At 40.9% G+C, this 26,864-nt stretch overlaps 1 protein-coding gene across 14 annotated transcripts in view; it reads right to left on the bottom strand.

Annotated features, from left to right (window-relative positions):
• The window catches only part of HTR2C (5-hydroxytryptamine receptor 2C), a 245,429-nt gene that overhangs the window by 38,481 nt on the left and 180,084 nt on the right, over positions 1-26,864 (bottom strand). For all 14 annotated transcript variants that reach the window (XM_087748938.1, XM_087748928.1, XM_087748935.1 and 11 more), the window contains one exon: positions 7,971-8,613. In XM_087748938.1, coding sequence (XP_087605064.1) covers positions 7,971-8,355 — 385 coding nt within the window. In that variant the 5' untranslated portion in view covers positions 8,356-8,613. The remainder of the gene's footprint in view (positions 1-7,970; positions 8,614-26,864) is intronic.

The raw sequence follows: 26,864 nt of genomic DNA, 5'->3' as shown, positions 1-26,864 counted from the left end.
CCGAAGTACCGTGGAGCACTATGGTCTTTATTTCAAAGTGCTTTACACTGCTGAGATGATGACACTTTCCCCACTAGTCTGGCTTCCAGTGTTTATTGTGCAAAGTCCAACATTGAAAATTTAACCAACCCCCCCCCCCCCCCCCCCAAGATAAAAAGCCAAAACCAAGGTATGGATAATCTCAGATGAGATCAGAAATTAAATGAAGACATCTATGTGTATGGAGCAAAGCCAGCTTTCTATATAACAATTAAAAGCTAAAGGCTCCTACTCAAAGTGTTTTGGAAGAGGTTGATGCTAATACAAGTGATCAAATTCACTCACTGCTGAGAAAGGGCATGCAGCATCAGTCCCTCCTCTTGCCAGGTATCTTCAGCCGCTCCAGTCCTGTGCTGATTTCAGCTCTTCAGCCTTTGACTCTCACTTGGACCAGAAGCCATCAGTTTTCCACCAACACAAGCTAAAGCTACGTAGGGTCCTAATGAGATTTCCAAACGTGACCAAGCAGAGTGTCATCATAGGGCGTGATATTTTCAGGGGCTCTGGAAAATCCCGCAAGTTAACATTTAGCTGCCTCAAAATATTTTACAACCAGGGTCCCGTATTCAACAGGATACAGAGAGTATCCAAGAGGCTGTTTAGTATTCCCCCCCGGCTCCTCTCACTCTAAGCACAATTTAAACCTTGAGCAGCAGAAGAGAAGCTTTTACATGGATTCAGGGCACACCATACAGAGCTTTCTTTCCCAACAGCAACACAGATATGCTGCAACTTAATCCCATTTGTCACATTAGGTAAACAGGGAGTTGTTCATGTGGAGAAAATTCAGCAGCAGGATACTCAATATCTGAATTTAATAATCTGGAAAGAGGGTGAACAATGAGGTAGTGTGTTTTTAGATTTCACAGAATTATCTAGGTTAGCTGAGGTTACAAGAAAGCTGTGGGGACTTCAAAAGAGAATAAATGCTGCTGGATGAGCACATAGCATAGCAGCCAATGGATTTTACTGATGGCAAAAGATAACAAACTACTACATGCTGTTGGATACAAATTTCAACTGCCACCTGGAACTTGGTGTAGTCAAGATGCGGCTAAGGCCATGACTTGGCAGGATTTTTAAAATGACTGACCATTTCTAGATACCCGAATATCATATCACAAAGTGCTAAACAAAACCTTGAGACAGACAGATACCAGGGAATATAATTCTCATAATACACTGCACAAGTCAAACACCCGCCAATATAGTCTAGGAGGAAACGTCCCCCTTGAGAAGGCTTTTCTGTAACAGTCTGGCACAAGAAAATTAATCTATTTGCTCAGGCCCCTGTCAGAGACAAAAATAATAATCTAGTTGGACCTCTAGTCTCATTTGGTCTGGCAGTTATACTCCAGACTCATTCTCCAGGGTTTTCCATTCATTAAGACATTAGTCTATATTTTAGATAACAGCAATGTTTTGCTATTTCCTTTCTTATATTCATTGCAGCTGGTGGTAGGCTTAGGGTCCCTGTAACTATGTAGTTTGGGGTTTTTTCACAGATTTTAAATAATTCCCACTCTGCTTTCATTGTTGTCTCTTCTGAAGGGAAGCGCATCTCACCAGCACCTCCTCCCATGCCTGCAGCTATCCCCATGGCTCCTGGACCATCTCCAGAGCACCCCTGTCCACAGCAGAGCAGATCCTGCTCTCTGAGCATCACCTGCACGAGGTATCAGGGCGCGTATTCAGAACAACAGCATTTGCCTCTGGGGGTCAGAGAATTAAGGCCCATCCGCATCCCCAGAAATAATTTCCTTATAAAAGCACCTGAACTGCTGCCAAAATACAATTTTCTCAGGGCAGAGGTGGATGTTTATAAGGCTCTGGGAGGCTCAGCTGGCACTGGCTCACACCGTGGCTGGGCTGACAGCCCATGGCTTTTACCCTCGCCCCCAGGGTTTTGCTGCAGGCATTTGCCTTGTCTTCACTGCTCTTATGCCAGTCTCTGGCTTTTCTTTCTCCTCTCTTCCGGCTGCTCTCTGAGGATCCTGATTATAAGCCATAAAATAAAACCAACTTGTTTTCCCTCTGCTCCTTCCCACCATCCCAGCTCACTGATCAGAGGCAACAAACATGTATGGGAATGGGTACTGCTCCGTACCGGCTCCTTTTGAGTGAAGGTGGTGTACCTCTGGCAACATTTGTAAGGGCATTATTTTAACAAGGTGAGATCTCACCTTTCTCCTGACAGTAATCATGTTAATACTTAATATCAATCATATAAAATATTTAAAGCTTCACTATAGTATTGAGACAACCAATTAGTAAGTATCTGTGTAGCCCTAGGAGGGACCAAACACTAAACCTGATAAATATTCATGCTAAAAGAGCTCCTTAAGCTTCCACTGTGCCGGGAGATGCTGCTCTCTGGGGATGAAGCCTTGGTGATACTATGCTTGTTTTCACTCCTTTTATCAACATGATGTTTCTGCTCTCCACTGCCATGACGCCAGCCCTGGCTCCAGGCACCACTCTGCCCATCAGCCAGAGGCTGGGAGGGCTCCAAAATCCCAGAACATCTAAAAATTTCAGCTGATCCCATTGCTAGCAGAGCTGAGCATGGAGCAGCAGTTAATGCTGGCAGTAACACAGGCAGTTAAACCAGGTGGGAAAGGAAAGGGACCCCCTCGGTCCTCCCCAAGGTGTGCAAATGCATGTCCAGCAGCCCAGAACCGGTGGGACGATGCTGCCCTGGTACAGGGAAGCACCTGGGGTAATGTGGCACAGGGAGGACAACGCCAAAGCAGTGTGATGGGTTGTAGGTCATGAACAAAACATCTACTGCCAGTTCACAGATTTTGGGTTTGCCATTTTTCCAGACCATTGATGGATTTTAAGCACAACTTGCTACATCAAAATAACGCAGGGTGATCTCACCAGTTCACTATGTCAGTCATAAGCCAATGACTAGATTTTATAATAACTAGCTAAAAACTAAGCCAGGAGTTTGTCAGGAGGGGATGACTTAATTAATCCAGGTGGACTGACACAGTCACTTACACATATACACAACTGCAGTCATTTAACTCAACCATGAATACAACAAAAGAGTTAAGGAAACTCTAGTATAAGAAACATTACTTCTTATTTAATATTTTTCTTTTTTTTTTTATTTTGAGAATGAAGGGCCAAAACGATAACTGTATTTAACTCCTTGTATCCTTCCCACATGGCATTTGGGCACAGGTGCCTGTGGCTGGTTGGCAGCAGTCAATACTAACCTGTACCTCAAGAGTCATTACTAGAAATCAGCAGGAAAAAAAAAATTTAAAAGAAAAACAACAACAACAGAGCAGATGGCCCCAGCTGTTGGAGGAACACATCACTCCTTACTGCAGCTTCAGAAAACACCTGGCATCATCAAGGTGTGCAGCATGCCCTGGCACTGCCGAGGAGATCGGCATTACAAACACCCCAGGCACCCTCCATCTGTCCTTTCAGGTATCAACTGCGCCCAGGAACCTACTCAGCAGCTCCTTGCCCTTGTCTCACCTGATCAGGTCTCTCTGCAAGATGTTCACTGCTGATAGCAAGTGCCACCCTAGAAAGGCAAAGCAGGGTCAGGTGAAATGAGACTGCAGAACAGGCTGTTTGACTGACAGCTCTTTCTGCTCCCCCCTTCCCTCTGCAGGGAGAATAAACAGCGAAGTCTGCCGCAAGTGCTCAGCACATCTCTGTCACCACATAATAATGATGGTAATTATCAATAACAACAATAATCTGGATGTAAAGCTGCTCCAGCAGTTGGGGCTAATGGATGCTGATTCTAGTACCAGCCTTCCTGGAAGCTGCGTCAGGCCGCCAGCATTACAGTGTTTTTTGAAACTCAAAGAGAAAAGACAAGCCTGGGCACCTGGAGTCGCAGACGAGTGTGCTGGCCCCTTGTTGGCCACACTCTGGCAACTTGTTAGCAGCTGTGAACCTGTTTCACTAGCATGGGGAAAGTTTAATACCTTCTGTAATTTCCACTCAGATCAGCTGATGAGATTGTCTGGCATTCCTTTACTAGTCTTAGTAGACAAAGAGCAGCCCTCTCTTTCTTGCCCATAAACCCTAGACACGATGCAAACCCAGCACTGCTTGTCCATAAAATGCTCCAAGGTGAGGAGACAATCTCCATGTGTTGTCAGAAGCTCCATTACATGCAGAATACCTGATGCCCTATCACACCAGTGTTTTTAATTAATCAGAAGTTTCTCCATTGAGATTAAACACAGTGTTTATTTCTCATTTACTCTCCTCAATACATGCTTATTAATTAGCATACTAATTTGTTTAGTTCTTTAGGAACTGCATGCCATGGAAAACGTTCTAAGTTGTCAAATGCAACTCATCGATTAGTCCAAGACATTTAAGAAAGACTAATTGATAAATATATCAGAGCACGGACTAATTGGTGATAAATCCAGCATGATGCATCCTGCCATCCCTTCCTTTGTAATAAGATTCTTGAATTAACTGACAACTTGATTTTTCCTTCTTTTAATTAAGAAAATCACTGAAAACCAGAAGTCTTTGTGGAGGGTATCTATTCAATTTTCTGGTTATGCTTGAATTGAAATCCACTTCATCTACCTCATTAGCTGAAAAGTAAGGAAATGAACCTACTCTGCCACCTGAAATTTATCACTGGGGCTGAGAGAGCTGATGTGGAAATTTTAAAGTAACTTCATCACTCTTCTATTTATTATACGTATTTTTTAAGGTTCCTTTCTGATTACATAAATTAAAAGTGACTTCTACAAATCTAGAAGAGATGTGCTGCGTACGTTTCTCCACACAGCATATGGCAGCTTTTGAAACGGCCCAGTGTTGTAATATGTAGACAATCTAGAATGCACAGGGTAAAATATACAGAGTAAAAATGACCAAACATTCAGTTATGTCTCCAAGCAGTAACACTCTCCCTGATCGGTCCATGGCCACGAACCCCAGTTACTCTCAGAGGAATTCTGCTGATGTGAGAATATTTGCCCCCTTAATCACCGATACTGGTTTGTGTGCTACCATGTCAAACAGAATATAAAACCTACTAAAGCATTTGTATATGTTTGGATTTCCTGACCTCTAGCTCTTAGAAAACAAGATGAAGTCCATTGTCCTACTGGCCACTGTGGCATTCAGAGTGCTTGCAGGCTGCTGGAAGAAGAACCGTTTTTCCAAAAACTATAGCTCAAAAGAAACTAAGCCAAGAAATGCCATTTTACACAAAAGGCCAGATTTTGTCCTCAAAACCAGTGTGTGCAATGGTGCAGAGATGCTACTTATGACACCAGATAAAACGGACTTGGGAATAAGTGCTGGATCTCTGGAGGCTGTCAAGTTATAATAACAGCATTTATTAATGTTGTGACTCTGCCAAGAGCCTTTCCAGCTGCTGTCTCATGTTGCCGTAAGAGCTGGTCCACCAAGCTGAATATAATATGCAAGATACCTGTCTCGCCTCCCTGCCAAAACTAGAAATAGGTGTAGGATCTGAAAAACCTTGATGACTCCAGCACACTTGAAGCTGAGGAAGACATGGCTGTATGTGGTCCACGTTGTATGTAGTGATGAGTGACAGGTTTAGCCTGCTTTTCCTCTGTGATCTTGCATGCATGTTTTATTTACATGAACCATCAAATGCTGAGGTTGTTGATGTGCCCTGTTAGTCTTATATCCTAAACAATTTTTCTAGATGCCCAGAAAAGGGCATCTGCATGTTATGGTGGATTTAAAGAGGAGCAATACCCTTGACACAACGCCAGTCTTTTTGCTTTGGTCCTCTCTCAGACATACCCAGTCAGTCCATGCCCTTTAGCTTCTGGGTATCAAACCAAGTGTTTATTTTCAGGATTAATCAGCAAATAACAACTCGGGAGAGGGGACAGACTTTCTCTACTCCCTTTGGCAGCCTTCTCCCCTTCCTGCTGGAGTAGCACAACCCTGGCTGCTTACTTCAACAATTAGTAGCTTAAATAACATAGACAAGTGATTTCACAGGGGTCCTATCCATCAGTCCACAAGTTTCTCTGAGGCTCCATTTTCCCCAAATGGAGCTTTTCCTCCTCCCCTCACAAAGCCTGAAGGCAACATGCTTGCTTTGGTCCAGCCCAGCAATGGCTACCAAGCTGGCCCAAGGGAGCAGTGCCAGCACTCAGCACAGCTCCGGCGGCCTCCTGGCTCCCCTGAAATAACAGCAGCTATTCTCATTTCTCACAGTATTTCCACAAAGTTTCCATGCCTGTTCTGAAATTACAGCTTTTGCAAAAAAAAAAAAAAAAAAAAATCTATTTAGTGCTGTTTGCCTGCGGAAAAGTGTTTGGGCCATTAACAGCTAATACTGGGGCTCTGGTAGAAAAGAGGAATAATTACAATTCCACCTCAGATCAATGATATTTACTTGCCTCTAAATATGCAGCATGGTTTACACCTTTAAACGACCTTAAGTAATCATTTTCTAGGCAGAACAGAAAATCCATTTCCATTAGTTTCCAAAGACTCAGAAAGTATGTATGTAGGAAGATCACTTCCATAAATTCACCTTTTTAGAGTCACTGGGTAACCCAGAATTTATGCAAGTGCAGGCCAAATCATTCAGTATTTATATGCTCCTTTTCAAGCTCCAGGGAACCAGAGTAAAATGCTAAAAATAAAATACACATGTTGTAATACACAGAAGATTTAGAGATGGAACTATTCTGACAGCCCAAAATAAAAAGCTTTATGCATAAGATCTCAATGGCTAGGTCTGTACCTAAATCACATATATAACTTGTCTACAGTGAGTTAAATCAATAAGCTTTGGAATTATGTATGCTTGATCAATGTGTTTTAGAAATGAATCTCTGTCCAACTTAATCATTTAGGCAAGGGAAGCAGTCACATAAATATCCCTACATTTTACTTTATAGGACAGTAAACCAATTTCTAATCAAATCCGTAAGTAAACAGCATTATTTGTTTCTAAGAAATATCAATATTAAAATACTTTTCAAAGAAAATCTGAAAACAGACTTCAAAAATGATTGTTACCTATTAAACACACACACACACATTATATTGATACGTGAGTATACAAACATGATGATCAGAGATACAGAGGCGAATGCAATACCCCTCTGTAATAGCCAGGGATGGAGAGTCTTAGAACCACACTGAAAAAATCAGATTCGGAGTCTCAGACAGATGAGAAAGTTGGATGTATTTGATATTTTACTTCTGTGAAGTGCTAGCAGTGATTCTACACTTGAGTGCAGGAGCAATGCCCCACTTCAGCACAAACACACCAACCGTAATACGGTAGGGGAGTAATAAATGCTTACACCTATACATGCAGATGTCGAAGTGCTTTGAAACAGAGGGCATTTTCTCAGGTTAGAGATAGAGAAACTGAGGCACAGAAAGGCAAAATGACCCCCTGAAAGGCACAAGGCAATCTCAGGTATAAATGTCAAGAGTGAAGGCTTTTATTTGAACGCCAATCTACTAGTGCAAACCTCCTTTCTTAACCATGTTATTGCTCAGATCCCACCAATATCAGTGGGGGCTCAAGGACTGATTCTGACCTGCCTTAGAGCTGGGTCAATCACAAACACACTCAGCTTTTCCCTAAGCTCTTGTGTCCTAGCTAATTTCGGAGCAGTCCAACCAAAAGGTAAAAAGCCAACTCACCATTGCAGTTTCTCTGGGTAGCCTCAGCAACGAAAAAAACCAAAGCTGACACCGTTCATGGGTCGTTCCCAACAGCATGGAAACAAGCTCTGCTCCCAGCAGAGCACCGCCCTCACCCAGCCAAGCGTGAACCTCGGCACAGACCCATGGCCAAGCCCACACTGATACTCCCCAAGTTATCAACAGATGAAAAACTGGACAAAGTAGATTTCTGCAGCTTTGGGGGATTCCCTGCAAAAGCATATAGTCAAACAAGGAGGGAAGCCACTTACCATACAGGACTGTAATGAGCGACACGGGCATGACCAGGATACCCACCAGCATGTCTGCCACCGCCAAGGACATCAGGAAGAAGTTTGTGGCATTCTGCAACTTCTTCTCCAAGGACACAGCCATAATTACCAATATGTTCCCCCCAATGGTCAGCAGGATGACAACCAAGATCAGGAGGGCCGGCCAGTTCTTCTCCCTCACGGACATCCGAGAGACTTCACCCTTCTCAGAAGCATTAAGAGGATCAGATGTAGGCAAACTCTGATTCAGAGTCAAATTGCTGCTTAAGGACCAAGCCATCAGACCACCATGCAAACTGAAATCCAGCGTAACAGACACTGTCGTTAAGCTGAGTAATATTCCAGTGCTACTTAAAGTGCTCATCGTCTGGGACTGGTTTTTCTGTTTCTTAACCGTGCCTCAGAGATGATCCCTTTTCCAAATTGCAGGTCCAAGGCAGATGCCGAATTTCACAAAACCTGAGCCAGAAAATCATTTGATCTTCCATAGTGAAACAAACCGTACAGAAGTTAGCGTGGAGCTCTTCTAGTTTCCTTGGGTGTGGTGGAAGATGACCCCTGACCAGCAAGTTCGAGGGAAAGGAGACTTTGCAATCTCCAGCTGGTTTCTAGGTCCACCATTCTGAAAAGGAAAGAAAATGTATATTCTTCACTGAAATCACAGTATACACAACACCTTCTTTATCCCCATGCAAATGACATTCTTAGTCTCTCCCTTCCTGCTGGCTAGGATGTTCTCCAGACTGCAAGTAATTTATCTTATGGGTACAGACTATGCCTACAATTATGGGAGAGAGAGGGAGAGAATCACATCAGTGTGGCCTGGCTGGTTAAAAGCTGATTATCACTAATTAAATGTTTTGTGAAACCTGCAAAAGCAAGTCTGAAGAGCAAAATATGTTTCAATTGATAGCCACTTCACAGATACTCTGCCTCTGTGTAAAATAGTAATTGCATGAAATTCCAACCAATCCAGATAGCGCAGCCAAAGCACAGTGTAAATCATCACCTTAAATGGAAGTGTTTGGATATATTTCGCATATTCCGAGACAAAGCGCAGGTGTTGTAAAAACCCTCAGATGTTAATCATTAACACTCCTATAATAATAAAGACTATAGTTTGTTTTTTCTTGGGAAATAAATGGTGGATAAGATGCAATATATATTGGGTAACATTATAGGATGTTATGCTGTCAATCTCTCCAAACGAACAGATAACAAACAGTTAAGAGAAGAGAAAGGACAAACTTTCATAAAAGCTAAGCACTCTTCTTCATCTGTTTTTGTGCTGCTGTGCTTCCATGCTGCTCACCAGCACGCAGCTGGGCCAGTAAACCCAGTCCCACCAGCCTGCTGCCCAGGACTACTGCCCAGCACATGCAAGTATCAGCACTGTCATCACACACAGAGTCAGTAGGATAGATTTCCTCAGAGTATCTCATGATTTATGCTTCTTCACAAATTAGTTGACAACAAGGGCAAGTCAGATTACATCCCCTGACTGCCTGTCTAATATAGGCCAGAAAGCATCACGCTGCTGCCTCTGAAGGAGTCCATTAGCCTCATGCATTGACCTAATTCAGCAAATTAAACATACTCTTAACTTCAGGCACATGCCTACACCCACTGAGGCCAAGGGCACGTATTCCCAATCCTGGCTAAATCACATCCTCGGGAACTCAATTATTTTGACTGCCGATCCTGTACAACTGATGAAATCATCAGCTTTGCTTTGCATTTCCATTGCACCAGAGTCAGGATCCTAACAACCATGTACAGCATAGGACCAAAAGCACAGAAGAAAAGCAGTTAGTGGAACAACAACAAAAAAGACCCACACGCTGTATGGAAGTTGACCAGTAAGTAGAATAAAATCAATAGCATGCAACTTATGTTGAGCATATCCTCAACTTTTTGTATAGTCCACAAGAAAAAAAGCTGTTTTATCACTGTTAAATAAACAACTAAATAAAAGCCAGATTTTAGCCCTTGAATATACTGTGGCACACATGTGAAACAGCAATTTGCTATCCAGGGATCATAAACTAAATGTAATTCATGGGATTACGTTAGATTTTTTGTAAAATAAGAAGCACTCAGAGTCCTATAATAAAATGTTTAGCGTTCATGGAGGTTTTGGAAACTTACTAATGGGCTTTGTGCACAAAAACATTTCTTAAATGAGCGGTGTGTACAATGAACCCAGATTTGCTTCTGCATTACAGTTAATTACTCCCAAAGGGTCTCTAAACCTCATATTTAGGAAGAAGTTTTGCACTATGTGCACAGAAAATAATTTTGCAGCTGCACATGCAGATGAATTAGCAAGTAGTCACTGGGCCATTTATTTTTCCAACTTAGCTGGCCTAAATAAAGTCTCTAGAAAGTTTCAGAATTCTTCAGAGTATTTTTTTTTTCCCAAAACACAGCTTTTACTTTAAAGCTGTGAACAAAATTAACCACTTTTCCAAATCGCCTTTCCACAGTGAAGGAGACACTAGGCAGCTTTGTGGCACTTGAGCTTTGCTGTGCAGGATACCCCCATTAAAGCTAGTGGGAATTTCTGGGTCTCCAAAAACTCTCCCTCTTTGACTCCATGACTCTTGGGCACTCCTGATCATGCCACAATAATACTTTGGCAGGATGAGCAGAAAGTTCATGCCCAAACATGAGGACATAGTGGGACACCCAGCCTTGGTCTTACCTCTTCCCAGGTCTGAGTTCTTGGAGGTTTGGGAGAAGGTGATGCTACCACCACTCTTGCCATAGCTGTGAATGAGCTTGATTTTCATGGCAAGTGTTAGGTGGGGTTGCCAAAGGAACATGGGCAGAGAGATGCCTCAACTCTAAATCATAAAAAAAACCAAAACAAAACAACAAAAAACCAACCAACAAAAAACCCCAACCTAACTGCAAGATAAGATTTCCGAATTAAAAATGTCTTATTTTATATCGCTGAGGACTGAATTCTGAAATGGTCAGTAGGGTCATTCTCTCTTGCATTTCACAGATATATTATATTTTCTTCCAAGAATGATGTTGTATCAGAGCATGGAGTTAAAAAAACAGTAGGCAGAATTATCACTTGCTTAGTCATCAGTTTTATTATTAAAAATAAAATTTACATTATTTGGCTACTAATATACTGCAAAGCATGGAGTTCCAAAATTGTACTAGTCACCAAATACAATTTGCTTTGAATTAAATTATCCTCAGAAGAAAAATCGGTTTTGTCAGGAAGGTCTAAGAAAGGGAGACTTCAAAATTCATTTGCTTGCCCTAAGCGAGCAGTTTTCAAACACACACAGAGACAGACTTTGAACAAAATGCTTTCTACACAAAGTAAATTCTGCAAATCTGGTACACACTAACTTCTCAGCAAGAAAATTACATTTTCTAAAGTCTAACAGATTTCTCAATAATCCTCCCCCCACACTCCTGTCAGTAGTTAAAAATGTACATGTTCTACGTGCAAGAGTAAAATTATGCTATGATATGGAGAAACTAGTTTTTTTTAATTAGGACTATAATGGTAAAAATGAATCTCCAACTCTGAATTCCATCTTCGCTATTAGAAGGGATTACGATTTCTTTTAAAACTTAGCCCATTCACCTGTCTATTACTTGCAGTGACTCATGAAGAGAACCATTACTATTTTTGTGCCAATAAAGAACTAGGAAAAGAAAAGGAAATGACAAAGACACCTAAAAAAGCATTTTCCAGGTGCACTTATGGAAATGGAATACCTGAAATAACTGGGTACATATGTAGGAGAAATGTGTAAAAAAAAAAAAAGCAATGACACTGGCAGGAGCTCTGCCTTATCCTATAGCTCCCAAATTCCTGGTTTAGATGGATCAAAGATGTTGGCACTGCTCTCTATTGTCACCTTGTCCCTAACGGTAGCCAAAAAAGAAGTTGGCAGCCCTCATTCTCGCTGCCACCGACAGCCGCCCCTGCGTGCGGCCAAGTCCCCACACCTGAGAAATGGAAGAAGGAAGAGAAAATCTCTCAGCCCAGAATAGCATCACTGCTTGTTTTGATGTTGCCTAAATTCAGCCATCATCAGGCCTGGCATAAACAGTGATGGACCTTCACTTCTTACGTTGGCATAAACATTACATGGAAGAGAGGTGACTCCTAGGTCTGAGTCAATGCTTCTGGCTCTGTTCTACCACATTTCTGTGAAAAACCCTGTGCTAAAGTCCTTATCAAGTCTCATTGACCTCCTTTTTTCTACACTGCCTTTATTTATTGTTTTATTTTCAGTTTTCACTGCCTGAAGAATCATTGTTATTCGTCCCAGAATAGCATCAGGTTCTCCAGTGGCAGGAATACCTTGGAGAAGACATCAGGATAATGAAGGTTTTCAAAAGTGGTATAGGTTTTATCCAAGATTATAATGGTAAAAAAAACCAAACAACCAAAAAAACCCCCCAAAAAACAAACAACCAAAAAAACCCAAAAAACCACACCAAACAAAAGACGCTATCTATCTCAACTGCCTTAAAATCAATAGAGGAAGCATTTTGCATATTCATTTTGAAAAATGATACACGGGAATCTGACTACAGCAATGCTCAAGACTGGGCTCCACCTTCAGAATTAACCATCCTATTGCTTTGTTAATACTTTTATATTATTTTACATGGATTCTGGCTTGAAGTCATCAGCTTTCCTTTTCAATGCATCCCTCAGTCTCCACAAGGTAAAACTTTATGACTAATTCCTTCAGCTACAGTCTAAGCACATCACTGTACCAGAAAAATAATGCACATTTTATTCATGAATTCTGCATATAAAATTAAAACCTATGCCTACCACAGATTTTTTTCCAATAGCTAACTTCAAAGCACACATACTGAGTTTTGTGGTCAATCATTACTTCCAGTTCAATCTACTGCCGACAGTCCTTATAATTTAAACATTCAGCAAAGCCAAGTTCTTGTCTATGCCACTCTTGCTTTTTGGTAGAGGTAAGTAATGAGTTCTTTGGGCATGTTTTTTTCCTTCAGTCTTTAAGCCCAGTTTAGAATAAACTGAAGCGAGAAAAACATTTTTGTTTCTCTTCTATGCACATGAATTATTTAAAGCAAGAGTTTGGTATGCTGAAGTTTTCAGATACTCCAGAAGGTTAGTCAAAGAGAAACAAAAGCTATGGTGGTTCATTAGTCTGTATTGGTGGGGCACTGGGGGGTTCACATGCCTTTGGGAGTGTTTACCGCCATTACTCTTGCTAAAAGGAAAAACAAACAAACAGTTCTTGGAATAAACACAATTATTTTTTCCTTTGAATTAAATGCATTCGTCTTTAGTTGTTCTACCCTTCAAAGCTCAGAACATTTTTTCCTGGAGAAAATCCGCCACCTGCTGAGAACTCAAGACGTTCCCCAGCCCCCAGCCAGGATTCTGCCTCTCCTGGACAGACTGCAGAGCTCTTGTGCTCTCGTAAATCATTTAATAAGTCTCTGGGACTCATAGTCTGAATGTTAACAATATGTATTTGAAATTGGGTAAGAAATCAAGGATTGTCAATTTAGGCCAAAAAAGAACCTGAGTCTCAGGCAGACTCAGAGAGGAGAATAATACATTAATTCATGGTGTTCTTTCTGTAAAAAACAAAAGTACTTAATGATCAAAAGCAATGACTTTCAGCAATTCCCTCACCACAAGAAAAACAAGCGTCATCCAATGGCTTGTCAAAGGCACAAAGGCCATATGTGAGCAAAAGAGATGGTTTTTTTCCTGAACTGTAAGCAGTATTCAATTCCCTGAGTTGCATTCACATTTCATTGATAAGCAGATGAAAGCCAACAAGTTGTTAAAGATCAAACATATTTTTAAAATCAAAAGTTTTTCCTTCAGCCTTGGCTTTGATGGTAGACCTCCATAAGGGTAAAAATAAATCTGAAGTCAAGTAAACCAAACTGCAATTACTGCAATTTTTGACAGGAAAACAGTTGCAGATAGTTCACAACTATCTGAGCCAGATAATCAGCTGATATAAATTGTTATTGCTCCATGAAGCCCTTTACAAAATGGCAAATAATTTTAAATTATATAATAGGATACACTGTTTAGGCTCAAGAAGGCAGATTTAAGGCTTCATTCTTCACTCTAAACTCTGTATTTCCTGCTATTTGCATCTTTACTAATTTTTTTTTTTAATGCATTGCCAAATTCATTTTCATTTTTCTTTGGAACAGAAGGTTGCTTTAAAATACATCTTTTCATGACACCCTTGCAAGGGCCCCTTTATTTTTAGCGACTGAATAAAATCGTGTTTTTATATTTACAGAATTCTGTATTTTAGGCACTTGCAACTTATCTTTCTCCTTTTTGTAGCAGCACTAAGATGCTACCCTATTTCTGTGCAGATCTATTTTTAAATGGTGTGTGAGAATGCAGCAAGTCCAACAGAGACCACCAAGGTGACTGGGGCTGAAGCACATTAAATACTGGGTTTGCTTCAGCACTGGGTTTGCTTCAGCCCAGAGAAAAGGCACTGAACAGGGACATATTTGCTGTCTACCACTACCTGCTGGTGCTTATAGAGAAGACAGTGAGACTCTTCCAAGAGCTGCACAGCAAAATGACAAGAAGCAACCGTCACAGTGATAAATCTAAGAAAATCATGTATAAAATAAGAAAAAAAAATACATGAAATCACAGTGAGGGTGGTCAGACAAGAGAAGTGGGTCACAGAGAGACTGCAGGATCTCCATCCTTGGAGATGCTCAAAACACAGCTGGTGATTACCTTTAGACACCTGATCTAACTTTGAAGTTAGTCCTGCCTTGAGCATGGGGTTGGACTAGAGACCTTCAAGAGGTCCCTTCCAGCCTAAATTATTCTATGATCGGAATGTGCTTCTGAGCAAAGCTGTCCAACCTGGGAGCGGTTTTGAGCTCCTATCCCTGGATATACACCCTATGTTTGTCCCTACTACTCAAGCTCAGGGTAGGACCAGCACATCCTGTCCCCTTTTGTTTCCCCAAGGCCAGAAATAAAACTGCATGCTCAGGTGGGAGAGCACAACCATGAGGACCCCAGCCTGCACAATGTGGGGACCAGGACTCTACAGCTGCACCAACACGTGCCCCTGTTACACCATGGAGATGCACACAGTGATGCCAAGTCCTCAGCTCTGGGCATCTGTTGAGGTTGCAGGCGTCTGAGGAACCTACGGTTCAAGTATATTCTGAAAAGTGGCAATTGTAGAAAGCCCCAATTCATTTTAGTGACTTGGTAGCATCAGGAAATCTTCCTGTCTTTTGAAAGCAATACATGCACTATCAATACAGCGGCACATTTTCTCAATAATTTCAGTGGGAAAAGAAAAATCAAAACCTAATGATTATTCTGTGGATACCCACTTCAAAATTAACTGAAGAAACAGTCCAGAGAAGCGCTTATGCCTAATTTTAAGTATTTAAATACTTTCCAGAGCCACTCTTGAACTGGGGACCATATTACTAGCACTTTGATTAGACACTTTCTTTCTAAGGAAGTATCTGATACTCCCTCTTCAGTTTTGCAAGAAATTCTAGAAGTTTTCCCAGCAGGTACTGGAGATAAATCAGTGTAAAAAAACACTTAATAAAACCTTAGGGAAATGTCCCCAAACACAGCTTTTTACCACTGTTTTTTAATTCCAACACAGAAAATAACTATTTAATTACTTGCAAACTAAAAAAAAAAAATTTCATTTTTTCACAGCAAGAGGAAAATGGATTTTCTCAGACACAAGCTCAAGTAATGATATTTTGTAGGGTCATAATAATGAATCACTACCATTCTGTCCAAAACCAAATAGAATTAATTTCCCTCTCTGTATCTTCCCTCATACTGAGTCAGAAAGGCATTAATTTCTTTTCCAGACATTTCAAGGCAATACAAGCACACAGAAGAGATCTTAATCTACCTTCTGGCAGAAAGACTAGCATCCTTATTTTTTTATTTTCCCTTGGTGGAAGAGCACCTGGGAACCTCACAAGAAGATGTAGGTACTCTGCCACTCCCCACAATGATAAACTTGCTCTCTCAGCTCAGACACACAGAAATACTACAACCAAATAAATCTGAGTCTCATCACATACTGTCCTAACTTCTTGGAATGACTACACCATAGTTGTTCATATTTTCTATGTGTAGATATCATTCCAAACTGCCTTTTTTTTTTTTTAGTAAGCATGTCCCCAGTGGCTGAAATTCACCTTTGTGAACAGACCAGCCAAGCATCCCTCAGCCTCCTTGGCAGGTATATTTTGGGATCCTTATTATTGTGTGGCATGTTTACCTGCCACTGTACATGGAGTTAATCGTGAGTTAAAAATTGGAGTTTGCTTCATCCTTATTGTTAAACAACAAAGCATTCAATACCCGCATTAAAAAGTCAACGCTTGCTACAGGCATCGTGTGTATTTGCTCCCTGGCACGCAGAGGTTTGAGAGTCTGCAGAATCCCCCAAGGCAGCTCTTCTGGCTGTAAAGACCCCCCCTTCTGCCACCACTGGGGTGACATTCCCTCAGTCCCTTTTTAATTCAATCGTATGACATGGTAAACATCAAATGTAACATTGGTGGAAAATCTTATGCGGTAGGTTTTTTTACCCTCAGCTTTTCAGGGTTGTTGTAGTAAAGTGTATTAAACACTTTCCTACTCACAAGAAAACCAATTTTTCTCTCCTCTCTTAAATGCTTTTGCATGACAGCTTTTTGGTCTGGAAATCAGCACTTGCAACGTTTGCTCCCAAAATAAAACAAAACAACGAAAACACTTGCCTGGCTTTCTGTAGCTAACTTTTTGCAAGTTTTAAAGCCACACCTATTTAAAAACCAGAAGACTACACAACTTTCAGCAGTTTTTGCAGCACAGTGCTCTATCCTGTGTGTGGTTGAATATCTTCATAATTCTAAGTTACCACATATATGGCATTTGTTACCACTACGTACACACCCGTAGGAAAACACACCTAAATACATACATGCATCTAAATAAAAAATAATCATGAAGTGACTTATTTTCAAATTATGTTTTTGGGGAAATATCACATTCAGTAAAAATGAACCTGACGTTCTTAAGTTATTGTGCATACTTTGTAATAGTAATAGAGAGCAACAGTCAATCTGGAAAGGAAGAACATGAATATTCACCAGGCCAGATCACGAGTCATGGCATGAGCGTACCCACACCATTACATAAAACACATGCCCATTTTTAGGGGAATGGTGGTGACTCATCTGTTACTTAATAAGGCAAATTTCTTAATCAAGCAAGAAATCGTTTGATGTTGCATTTATAGCTTTCTTTTCACTCCAGCTCTCTGTGTCTTCTGAAATCATGCCAGTTTGGTAACTCACTCGTTTTCTAATGAAGAAACTGGGATTTATTATGCAGTGACGTGGGGCACACCCTGCACCACATGCCACACGTGATCCAGGGAGAATCTCCCCTTCCCTTGGCACACGGACCCTGGGCTCAGGCAGCTCGGCCCATTGCGCCTATGCACAGCCTGGTACGTCACCAGGACGCGGCTGCTCACCGTGAGGTTCACATGGCCGAAATCGCTTCTCCCTTAAATTGATTTTCTCAGCAAGCACCTGAATCTACAGAACCCTCTAATTCAAAGCACAGAGAGCTATTTATTTAAAATTATAGGATGTTTAATAGAAGCCTCCTACCTAATGTGGTGGTGCATTATTAATATATGCCACTGAGTGCCCCTCCTGTTGTCAGTGCTGTCTGAGCATCTTTTTAAAAAAACATCATAGCATCAGATAAGCCAGGAAAAAGCAAAGCAAAGGGCAAAGCATAATAAAAAGTGTCCCTAACAAACTGACAAACCACTCAGGGCTTTTACTATAATAGTATAATTAAATATGTGTTTTCACATAGCCGTACAGTGTTAGAGAAGGGATTATTGAAATATTCATGAGTTACTTGACTTCTCTGTATTTCATACACAACAACAGCTGATATAAGAACAATTACATAGAAAATGTAGTTATTCATAGCAAGAATAGTCAAAGGTTACAACTGCATGGATAATGCTCACAGAGTGATTCAAACCCAGCTCTCGGCAGCGTGCAGCCTCTTGCACACCAAAGCTCTGGTCCCACCACTGCACCTCTTCCTTAAGGTCTGCAGAGATGCTCTACAACCTTCCCCAGCAGAGAAGGGGACCATGACCTCGCAGTTGTATTTTCCCTCTTTTTCCAGTTTTACAGGCTCTCACATGTCTATTTAATACACAAGGAATACATTGGATCCTAGAAATGTTAGGCAACAAAGACTGATTAAGGAACTACTTAATTTACCTTTTAAGAGATTAAAAGCAAAACACCACAAAACAAAAACCAACAAACACACACACATCTGAAGAACACTGCAAAAATGCAAGGGAGGTTGTTGTTTGGGGTTTTTTTTCCCCTTTTTAGTGTTTGTTTGTTTTCTTTTTTTTCCTTGGAAAACTGATCCATATGGACCTGAAAGGGGATGACTGACAGTATAAATTCAGAAAGCCAACACTTCTCTGATCTAAATATATCAGAACTGTATACTTGAGTAAATAAGTACTAAGGGAAACCCTACAGACAAAAGTAGGTAGAAAACTCTTAACAATAGGTATTAAAAAAAAGGACAAAAACCAATATCAGACTGAAACAGTTAAAATAACTGGTCTGTGTGATGCCTGCATTTAAAGATAGAAAACGATCCACATAATTATAAACATCTTAGTTTGATCTTAACCAGGCAAAATTTCAGAACAGATTTAAAAGGAAAATTAAAGACATGAAGATACATGGAAAGTGCTATAAAATGCGACACGAGTTTCCCAGATGTACACTGCAACAGTCTTGGCTTGGTGTCTTGGGATTTTGTTTGTTCTTTAACGGCTCATTCTCTAGGCAAAAAAAATACAGTGGTTCTAATTTACACTGATTTCATTAAACCATTTGATATGGTGTCACCAGGGAAATTATTAGGTAAACTCCAGAGAAAAAGACAAACAGAGCAATTGTGAAACTGCCACGGAATTGGCTGCAGAGATGAAAATGGATTAGGCTGAAAAACCAAACCCTGGTCTGGAAGTAAGTTGTTCGTTGAGGTTGGCAAAGTTTGATCTTTATAGTCATTTAATTCTGATTTTTTTTTAATGATGCCAAAACAAAACATTTACTCTGGGAATTAAATGTACTGATGATTCAAAACCAGGATGCAACACCCACATTGGGAAAGGCTGGATCATCACACAGGAGAAGCTGAATGGCTTTGAGGACTGAACTAATCGCATAACTAATAATGAAACATGATAACAAACTATAAAAAACAGAATTTGGCTGTAAACTATGAGTTTATCAGTTGGAAACAAAGATAATTACTTCAACATCTGAGCCACATGCCAGCACAAGAGGGACATGAAAGAGAAAAATATAATCTAAGCTATATATATACACACACCAAGAAAGGGATTTCTTGTAAAGATAAGGCAGAATTAATGCCACTGGCACAAGACATTTGAGTCTTAATACTTGTATTTTTATTCACTAATCTTATGTTTTGAAGAAAGACGATTCAAACAGGAGCAAGCCTGTGCATTCATGGGCAGGGGTGTCCTGCACGTGAGACAGCTCCAGGCAGAAGGCCATGGATATGTTGCACCTAAAATGCATTAGTGCAATGAGAAGTTGAGGAAGCACTGGAGATTGCTGTGCCATATGGACACAACCATGCAGACCAGCACTGGCACGTACCCAGCCAACTCAGAGGCTGGGCAAAGTGAGCATGGTTAGGCTGCACTCATCCATGGGGACAGCAGAACAACAGACATCTGAGAAGAAAAGAATAAAAGGCTTGGCTTGCTTAACCGTACCAGGGGCAACACGTGGTGGATTCCAACAAAGTAGAACTGACCACCACCACCATCCCTGTGTCCCCACTGCATTTCTTTCTGCAGGCTCCACTGAGGCAGGGTCATAGTCATGACTCTTGCTTTGAAGAAAAGAGACTACTTGCACAATCAGGTTTGTGATATCTAGGTAAAGCCTCTCGTAACACATTTCTGAATTCCAAGTATTCCTCTGCCTTTCTTGGTAAGTTCTGTGTTTGCAAGAAAGTACATTTTCTTCTCCAGCTACATCAATCATCTAACTGGTGTTCAGCACCTAAGTGATTACATGGTTCTCTGCATACCAATTTGCTCTCACCCCCTCTTCCTTACTCCTACACCATTAGACTTCTTGCCTTGGCTCCCTCCATCAGTTTTCACCCTCTTCCTTCCTCTCCCACCGCACCAGAGGGTGGTAACATGGGTTATCCTCCAGGGAGGTCACCCAAAGCCCTGCTGACCTTACCCTCCCATCAACATGCACCCAGACTAGCTCCAAGGAGGCTGAGCCACAGATTCAGCCCAAGAGGCCATCAGCACTCCTATCTCGAGCCAGCTTTCCTCCCAAAATCCAGGATCCCAAGTTCCACCTGTTTTCCTTTTCCCCCTTCCTTCTCTCTCTGATCAGATGCATCCTTGCACATGTACACAGGCACCTTGCAAGCCTGCTTTTCCTTTTCAGCATTGAATAGGGACAGTTTAATACTTTTTAAAATTTGTTCTAACAACATGGCTTTTTGATTAAATCTTATTATCCACACTTTAAAAAAAAAAAATCTTATTAGCTTGACTTTTTTAAAACAGTATTTTGTTTCATTTCTTTAATTCTAGCTTTCTTCCTTTCCTAGGCCTTACAGCCGAGAGAAAGAAAAAAGGAGCCAGAAACAAAATGTTTGATCAGCTTTGGGTTTAGTAATAAAGAAAGCAAAAAATAGAAACACTGACTGTTAAAAAATCTTAAATTACTTTTCTTTTTTCCCCAAAATTGTTCTGGGGAATACACACCCCAGTATGAACTAAATTTGCTACTGATTTTCTTAATACAATGATACGAATTTGAGCTTTTTTCCCCTACTTTGTTTATTGTTATCTAACTTCAGTTAATGCACTACTATTTCATACTCATAATTCACTATGAATTCTCCTTAGACTGATGTAGCAACTCTGTTATGAACTGTATGTTTTTTCCCTTCATTCCCTTTCACCCTTTTGAGAAATTAACATCAAATGTTTTTCTGTATGTTCCACCACTCTAAAAGCGAATAAACACACACCCCCAATGCTGACTGCTTCACGTCATGAGAGGTCACTTTAATCTGGATGCCTTATTCCAGGTAAATTCTGCATTGCGCTGCTGCTTCCAGACTAAGTCAGGGGCAAATTCTGAGCTCTTACACTATAGAAAACCACAAATATCTTCAGTTAAACAAGAAGGCCCAATTGCCATTCCGGTCAGACAGGCCTCAGTATAGTCGCTCTTGATTTGTTCTAGAAAATAGGCCAATTGTGTTGAAACATCTTCAGTGAGATTAGAAGCAAGCTCTTTATTTAGAGAAATAATTTAATTTTCAAAGCATTTGACAATTTTAATAGACATCATCTATGAATAAGTCAGGGTGTGTAATATGCCTGAAGCAAGAAGAAAAAGGCTCATTAACTTTGAGAGAATAGACAGATGGGCACGTTGGGGTAGAGCTCTGACAGCTCCCAAATTATGTAAGAAGTGAAGAGCAAGGAGTCGGATGCCACGTGCACATGTGCAGGAGTTATTTCCATGGAAGCAAATTGCAATGACACAAACTGTCATCTATGACATCAGTAAATGAGTCAGGAAAAACGAAATGAAGGAGACGAAACATAATGGAAAATACTTCAGTTTCTGGCATAATGTGAAAGGCAAAATAGGTCTATAAAAGTTGATGCAATTTGGATTAACCCGGTTCTCTTTGAGCATACACATGAAATAAGGATTTTGTACAATTTGGATTCTATCAGAAATAGAGTTCACGAGGCATGCTGAAACTGCAGCAAGGGAAGCAGTCCTGAGATGGCTCGTGCTGCAAAGAGCAGGCAGATGCTTGGCTGCATTTGACAAAACAGTTAGGACCACAGCAAAGAAAATGAAAATAGGAGAGAAGCTGTAGACAAAATCAGGAACATAACAATGGAGAAAATATGAAGGTTAAAGGCTAACAAAGAAGCAGACACTTTGTAATGTAAAGACAACCTCTGGTCCCAATGACAGTCTACGAAGGAAAACTAACATTTAGAAGTGAAGGAAAACTGGTATTTAAGAAATGGCATCATTCAAACAGGATCCAAAGCAACCATTTCCTTTTTCAAATGAATATTTTTCTTACGTTTACCTAAAATTTGGGTGAAATTTGTCAGGTGCATCAGCAGCATTTTCCAGCAAAGCTGTGGATGACTGCTGTGTTGTGGTCAGAGACCCAAAGAGCCATCCCTGCGTAAGCAATGGGTGATGGGAGACCAGGCTCTCCTTACGCAGGTCACACTAACACGAGTATATTGTAGCGAGGTGGTCAACTGCAATTTTAATAAATGCTACTAAGGAAAAATAATGAAACTATCAAAACAATTCATATATGAATCGGGTAGCATCTGCATTTTAATGGCTGGAACAAAGGCAACTGAACTCTACTGGAGTTGATTTTCTCTTGCAAGCGATTACTAAATTGCTTTCACTTTGTCAGCAAGGTAATATCTATGCGAACAGCTCAGAGTTCAGGAAGTAATAAAGCATCAGTTGTCAAATGGGGAAAAACATTCTCCCCCCCCCCCCCCCAGGTAAAGCACATCTGAAAGAGAAACACTGCTGTTCCTCTGGTAACAACAAGCCCTTCACAGGAGGGAAATGCTCCATCAGAAACAACAGGGCAGGTCCAACACTCCTGGCTTCTGATCTCTAACAACTTCAGTATCACCACAAACTAAAATAATTTGGGTGCTGGCACCATTGATTATAAGTGAATGAGGGTTTTGCTGCTGACTCCAGTTAAGCTGGAATTTAATTCTTTTATGTTTGGTCTTACAAGGAACAAAAGTATGTTTGAAGGCAACGGGCACAATACCTTTTCTGACATCTGAAGTCTTTGAGGAAAGAGCGGGTCTCTTGCCAGAGAAGTTCAAACAAACTAACGGTTTGAGGCAGAAATTACTTTATTGTAAGTACAACTACAGCGCACTGCATGGAAAGACATGAACGAAGGTTGGGAAGTCAGCGGCAGAGACATCTCTTTGGGCACATTAATTACTTTGCTGATCAATGTGGGGACAAGTGTGACACAACCACAGCCAGGCTGTGTTTGGGAGTCAGCTCTGTCTTTGCACAGCATCTGCTGCACCACGCAGGCACTCCTGCTCCATCAACAGTAGTTTGGGATTCCCAATACACACACGCGTTGTGCCAAATAGGTACAACTTCTGTGCAGGCTGGACTAATTAATTATGCTGGCCTGTTGACCTATTAGCAAACAGGAAAGCCAAGAAGCAGAAGCCCAAAGCCCTGATTCTTGTATCATTCCCATGTATTTGGCCACGTTTCCTGCACATCCCAGCTGAAGTGAGATCTTCTCCCCTGTATCAGCAGGCCGGCATTTGGAACAGTTGCAGAAAAAGGGTTTGGGTATATTTGTGCAGCAACAATGCAAACACCTCTCAAGTTCTTTGACAGTAAGAGTGCATCTTATAGTTTCGTTTTCTAAACCTGCCACCAACTAATACAAAGAAATGATGATGAGGATATTTAAAAACAAGCAGCATCAGGCCAGGTAACCTAATATTTTAAGCAACTTTACATCAGGCAGCGTAACTGTTACAAACACATTTTGATAAATGGCAGCACTCTAAAAATGAAACAATTATGTCACTTCCATTAATTAACAGGCAATAATAGACTTCCATGTGCAGATGAGCTAACAAATGTCATCATATAATTTTTGAATTACACTGGCATCGTTTTCTCTCACACACATCTGATCCTCAAGGAAGATTTGCATATAGAGGTCAAAGAAGTAGCAAACACATTTCTCAGTTCCCAGTTGTATTACACGAAAGCAGCACAAATAGCAATTAGAAACACTAACTACTCAGTGAGGCTGAAATCAGCTTCAGCCACACGGGTCAACAGGAGCACGTCCCACCCCATGGATGCTGCCGTGAGCCACAGTGCCTTGCTGGTGGGAATCAACCTGCAGGGCTGAAATTGTGACCTTCAGACTGGGGACATGGCGTGAACCCCTGCTACCAGCTCTATTTGCTACCTCCTTAATCATTTTGATTTGGGGGAAAAAAGCCACTGGGCCAGTCACTCCAGCTGATCCATGAGGCGTATGGTTTTGAACTCATTACTTTACCTTGCAGACCCTTTAATGAAATGTCTCAGTAACTCCCCAAAGTAAAAACGAATTCACTCCTGTTGATATGCGATCCTTATGTAAAGATGAGGAAGGCAGGGTGCAGAAGCCCATAACACAGGGCTACCTGAACATCTAAACCTTACTGAGGAGAAATTCCCGTGTGGAGTGTGATCCAAGCCTTGTTTCCAGTAACAACAAAAAAGTTTCCATGAGATTGCCCTAAGCAGAACTAGGTTTTATGTTCTGCTCCAAAATTAACAGACCTCTGAGTGTCATTAAAAAATAGTATCTTACTCAAGCGCTTTGTTCTGCAAGTCTGAGTTGTCAGAAAAGCAAGGCGTTCAATACAGATACTGACACAAAACAGGACAATGTTCTCTTGCTTTGGGCAAGAATATCAACAGGTGGTAGATAGCAAAAATCATGCTGGTGGTGATGTGCTACTGCACAACACTTTGCAAGAGCTTCAAAGAAAGCAAGGAGATCTGGCTAAACAGGCATCTGAGCACTATTCCAGACCAAGGCTACCAAAACACACACCTGAGAACACCCATCAGCAATATTGCACCAGAAAGAAAGACTGAGGAAGGCAGACATGTTCACCAAAGCGTGGAGCACCATACAAGCTGTTAGAAACCTCAGGGATGGAAGAGGCAACCAACAGAAATTAAACACAATGGGTAGAAATATCAGTTTACAGCTCCTGAGCAAAAAACTGAGGATTTTGAACCTAGCTCAGTCTCAGTGTTTATGTATGGCTGTTGAGATGCAACATGTTAGAAACCAAACGCCTCTGAAACACTGGAGAAAGTCACCTAAACACAGCTGATGCAACCCAAGAAATCCTCTTGCAGTAGTTTGTATCAATCAAAAAAAACATTGAACACAAAGAGGATCCTGTTTGAGCCAATGGCAAGTGCAAAGTAAGGCACATTATCTTACAGCTCTTTCATTACCAGACAAGTTGTACAACATCATATTTGCTGAGGACAAAGGGATGGTATAAGTATTATTACTATGGCATATACTGGCCTAAGGCACAGAAACTTCACCAAAGGTGAGAACCTGAGCCCCACAAAACCAGCAGGCAACTCTGCCCTGGGCACAGAAGAGCTCTGAAAGGAAGGAAACGTGAACTTAATCCTGCTTTCCCCAGCAAAGCTATGTGGGAGGACAGACATTGTTCAAGCACAGAATCGAGGAGGAAAGCAGAAAAAAAAAAAAAACAGCCGCCGAAAACTAGAGATTGTAACTTCATTGAGGATTCATAAGGCATGACAGTTCCAAGCAAAATTTTCTATATTGGATGCTTCTGTAGCATTAAATTCATTTAGAAGACTGAAAGACATAATACTTTTCACTTTCTAGATAAAAGTACTATTGTAGTCATTCGAAAGTAGAAGGGCTTTATTCTGCCAAAAATATCAGCACCATTGCTGCAGCACAGAAGCCCTGAAACTCTGAGACCCAGCTCTGAATCAGAGCAGCTGATTCATTCAGAAACAAGGGTGCTGCACTTCTCCCCTTGATCCTACTCACCACACCACTGCAGCCCACTGAGAACAAAGTAAGTTCTGCTACTTATACGGCAAGTGAGATAAAACCGTTTCATTCGACAGCTTATGGAAAGGGTCACTTCTCACCAAGCTCCAGAAGAGCTGTGAGGCTTCAGTGACAACACCTAGGAGTGCAATTGGGAGGGCAGGGTAGAAAAGGCTGGAAGAACAGGGCTTAGTTCTTGAGAACTAGAGATATTTTGGTAGCTTGCTCATTATAATAATACATATATTTAAAATACAACAAGAAAAACAAGACCCAGGAAAAGCAAGAACTTACATCAAAGCCAAATACTCTATGCAGCTTGCTCCCAGGAGAGAAACAGAGTGAGCACCTCACAAGTCTGAATCTTAACATATAATGGGAAAAATACAGAATAAACTTTTCACAGGAATGACTGAAATACAGGACAAAGCTGGAATTTCAATCTTAAAATTATTTTTTAAAACAACATTATAAAGAATTCTGATAAACATCTTAAAATTCTTATTGCTCCCACTTGCTACTATTTAATATCAAATGAATTCTTTTTATTTCATTGTTTTTAAGCCACAAAAGCACAGTCCAGTTATGAGAGGTAACAGCAGTGCGAGTTACTCAGATTCCTGCTTTCATATTACTTTGGGAAAAATCAAACTAGCCTAGTGTTGCCAACTGTCACAGGTTTTCCTTGCAAGTCTTTTAGTATCTAGTATTTAGTCTTGGGCTTTTAAATCCCAGCACTTTGAGACAGTAGGTCTCACGGCTGCAGACAAAAGATAAAAAAATATATCTCCTAAAGGCTTCAAAAATAGAAAGCAAAATATAAGCAAACTATATATATAGCAGCAGGGTGTATTATCTTCTGAATTTTCTGATCTTAGGCACTTGACTCATGGTTCTGAAAGGCTCTCAAGGCCAGTGACTTTGCACTCAAAAACTTCAATGAGAGATTCTTAAAAAGCTCCACATCCAGAACAGTTAAAATTCAAGGAAAGGGTTCAAGCTTTATATTTGACACCATCCTTTCACCACAATATTGTTTGCAGATGTCCCCAGAATAACAC

Source organism: Nipponia nippon, unplaced genomic scaffold (assembly GCF_047370975.1).
Source record: "Nipponia nippon isolate SJK-2023a ecotype South Korea unplaced genomic scaffold, ASM4737097v1 scaffold_12, whole genome shotgun sequence".
Lineage (NCBI taxonomy): Eukaryota > Metazoa > Chordata > Aves > Pelecaniformes > Threskiornithidae > Nipponia > Nipponia nippon.
This window is presented reverse-complemented; position numbering and strand designations above follow the sequence as displayed.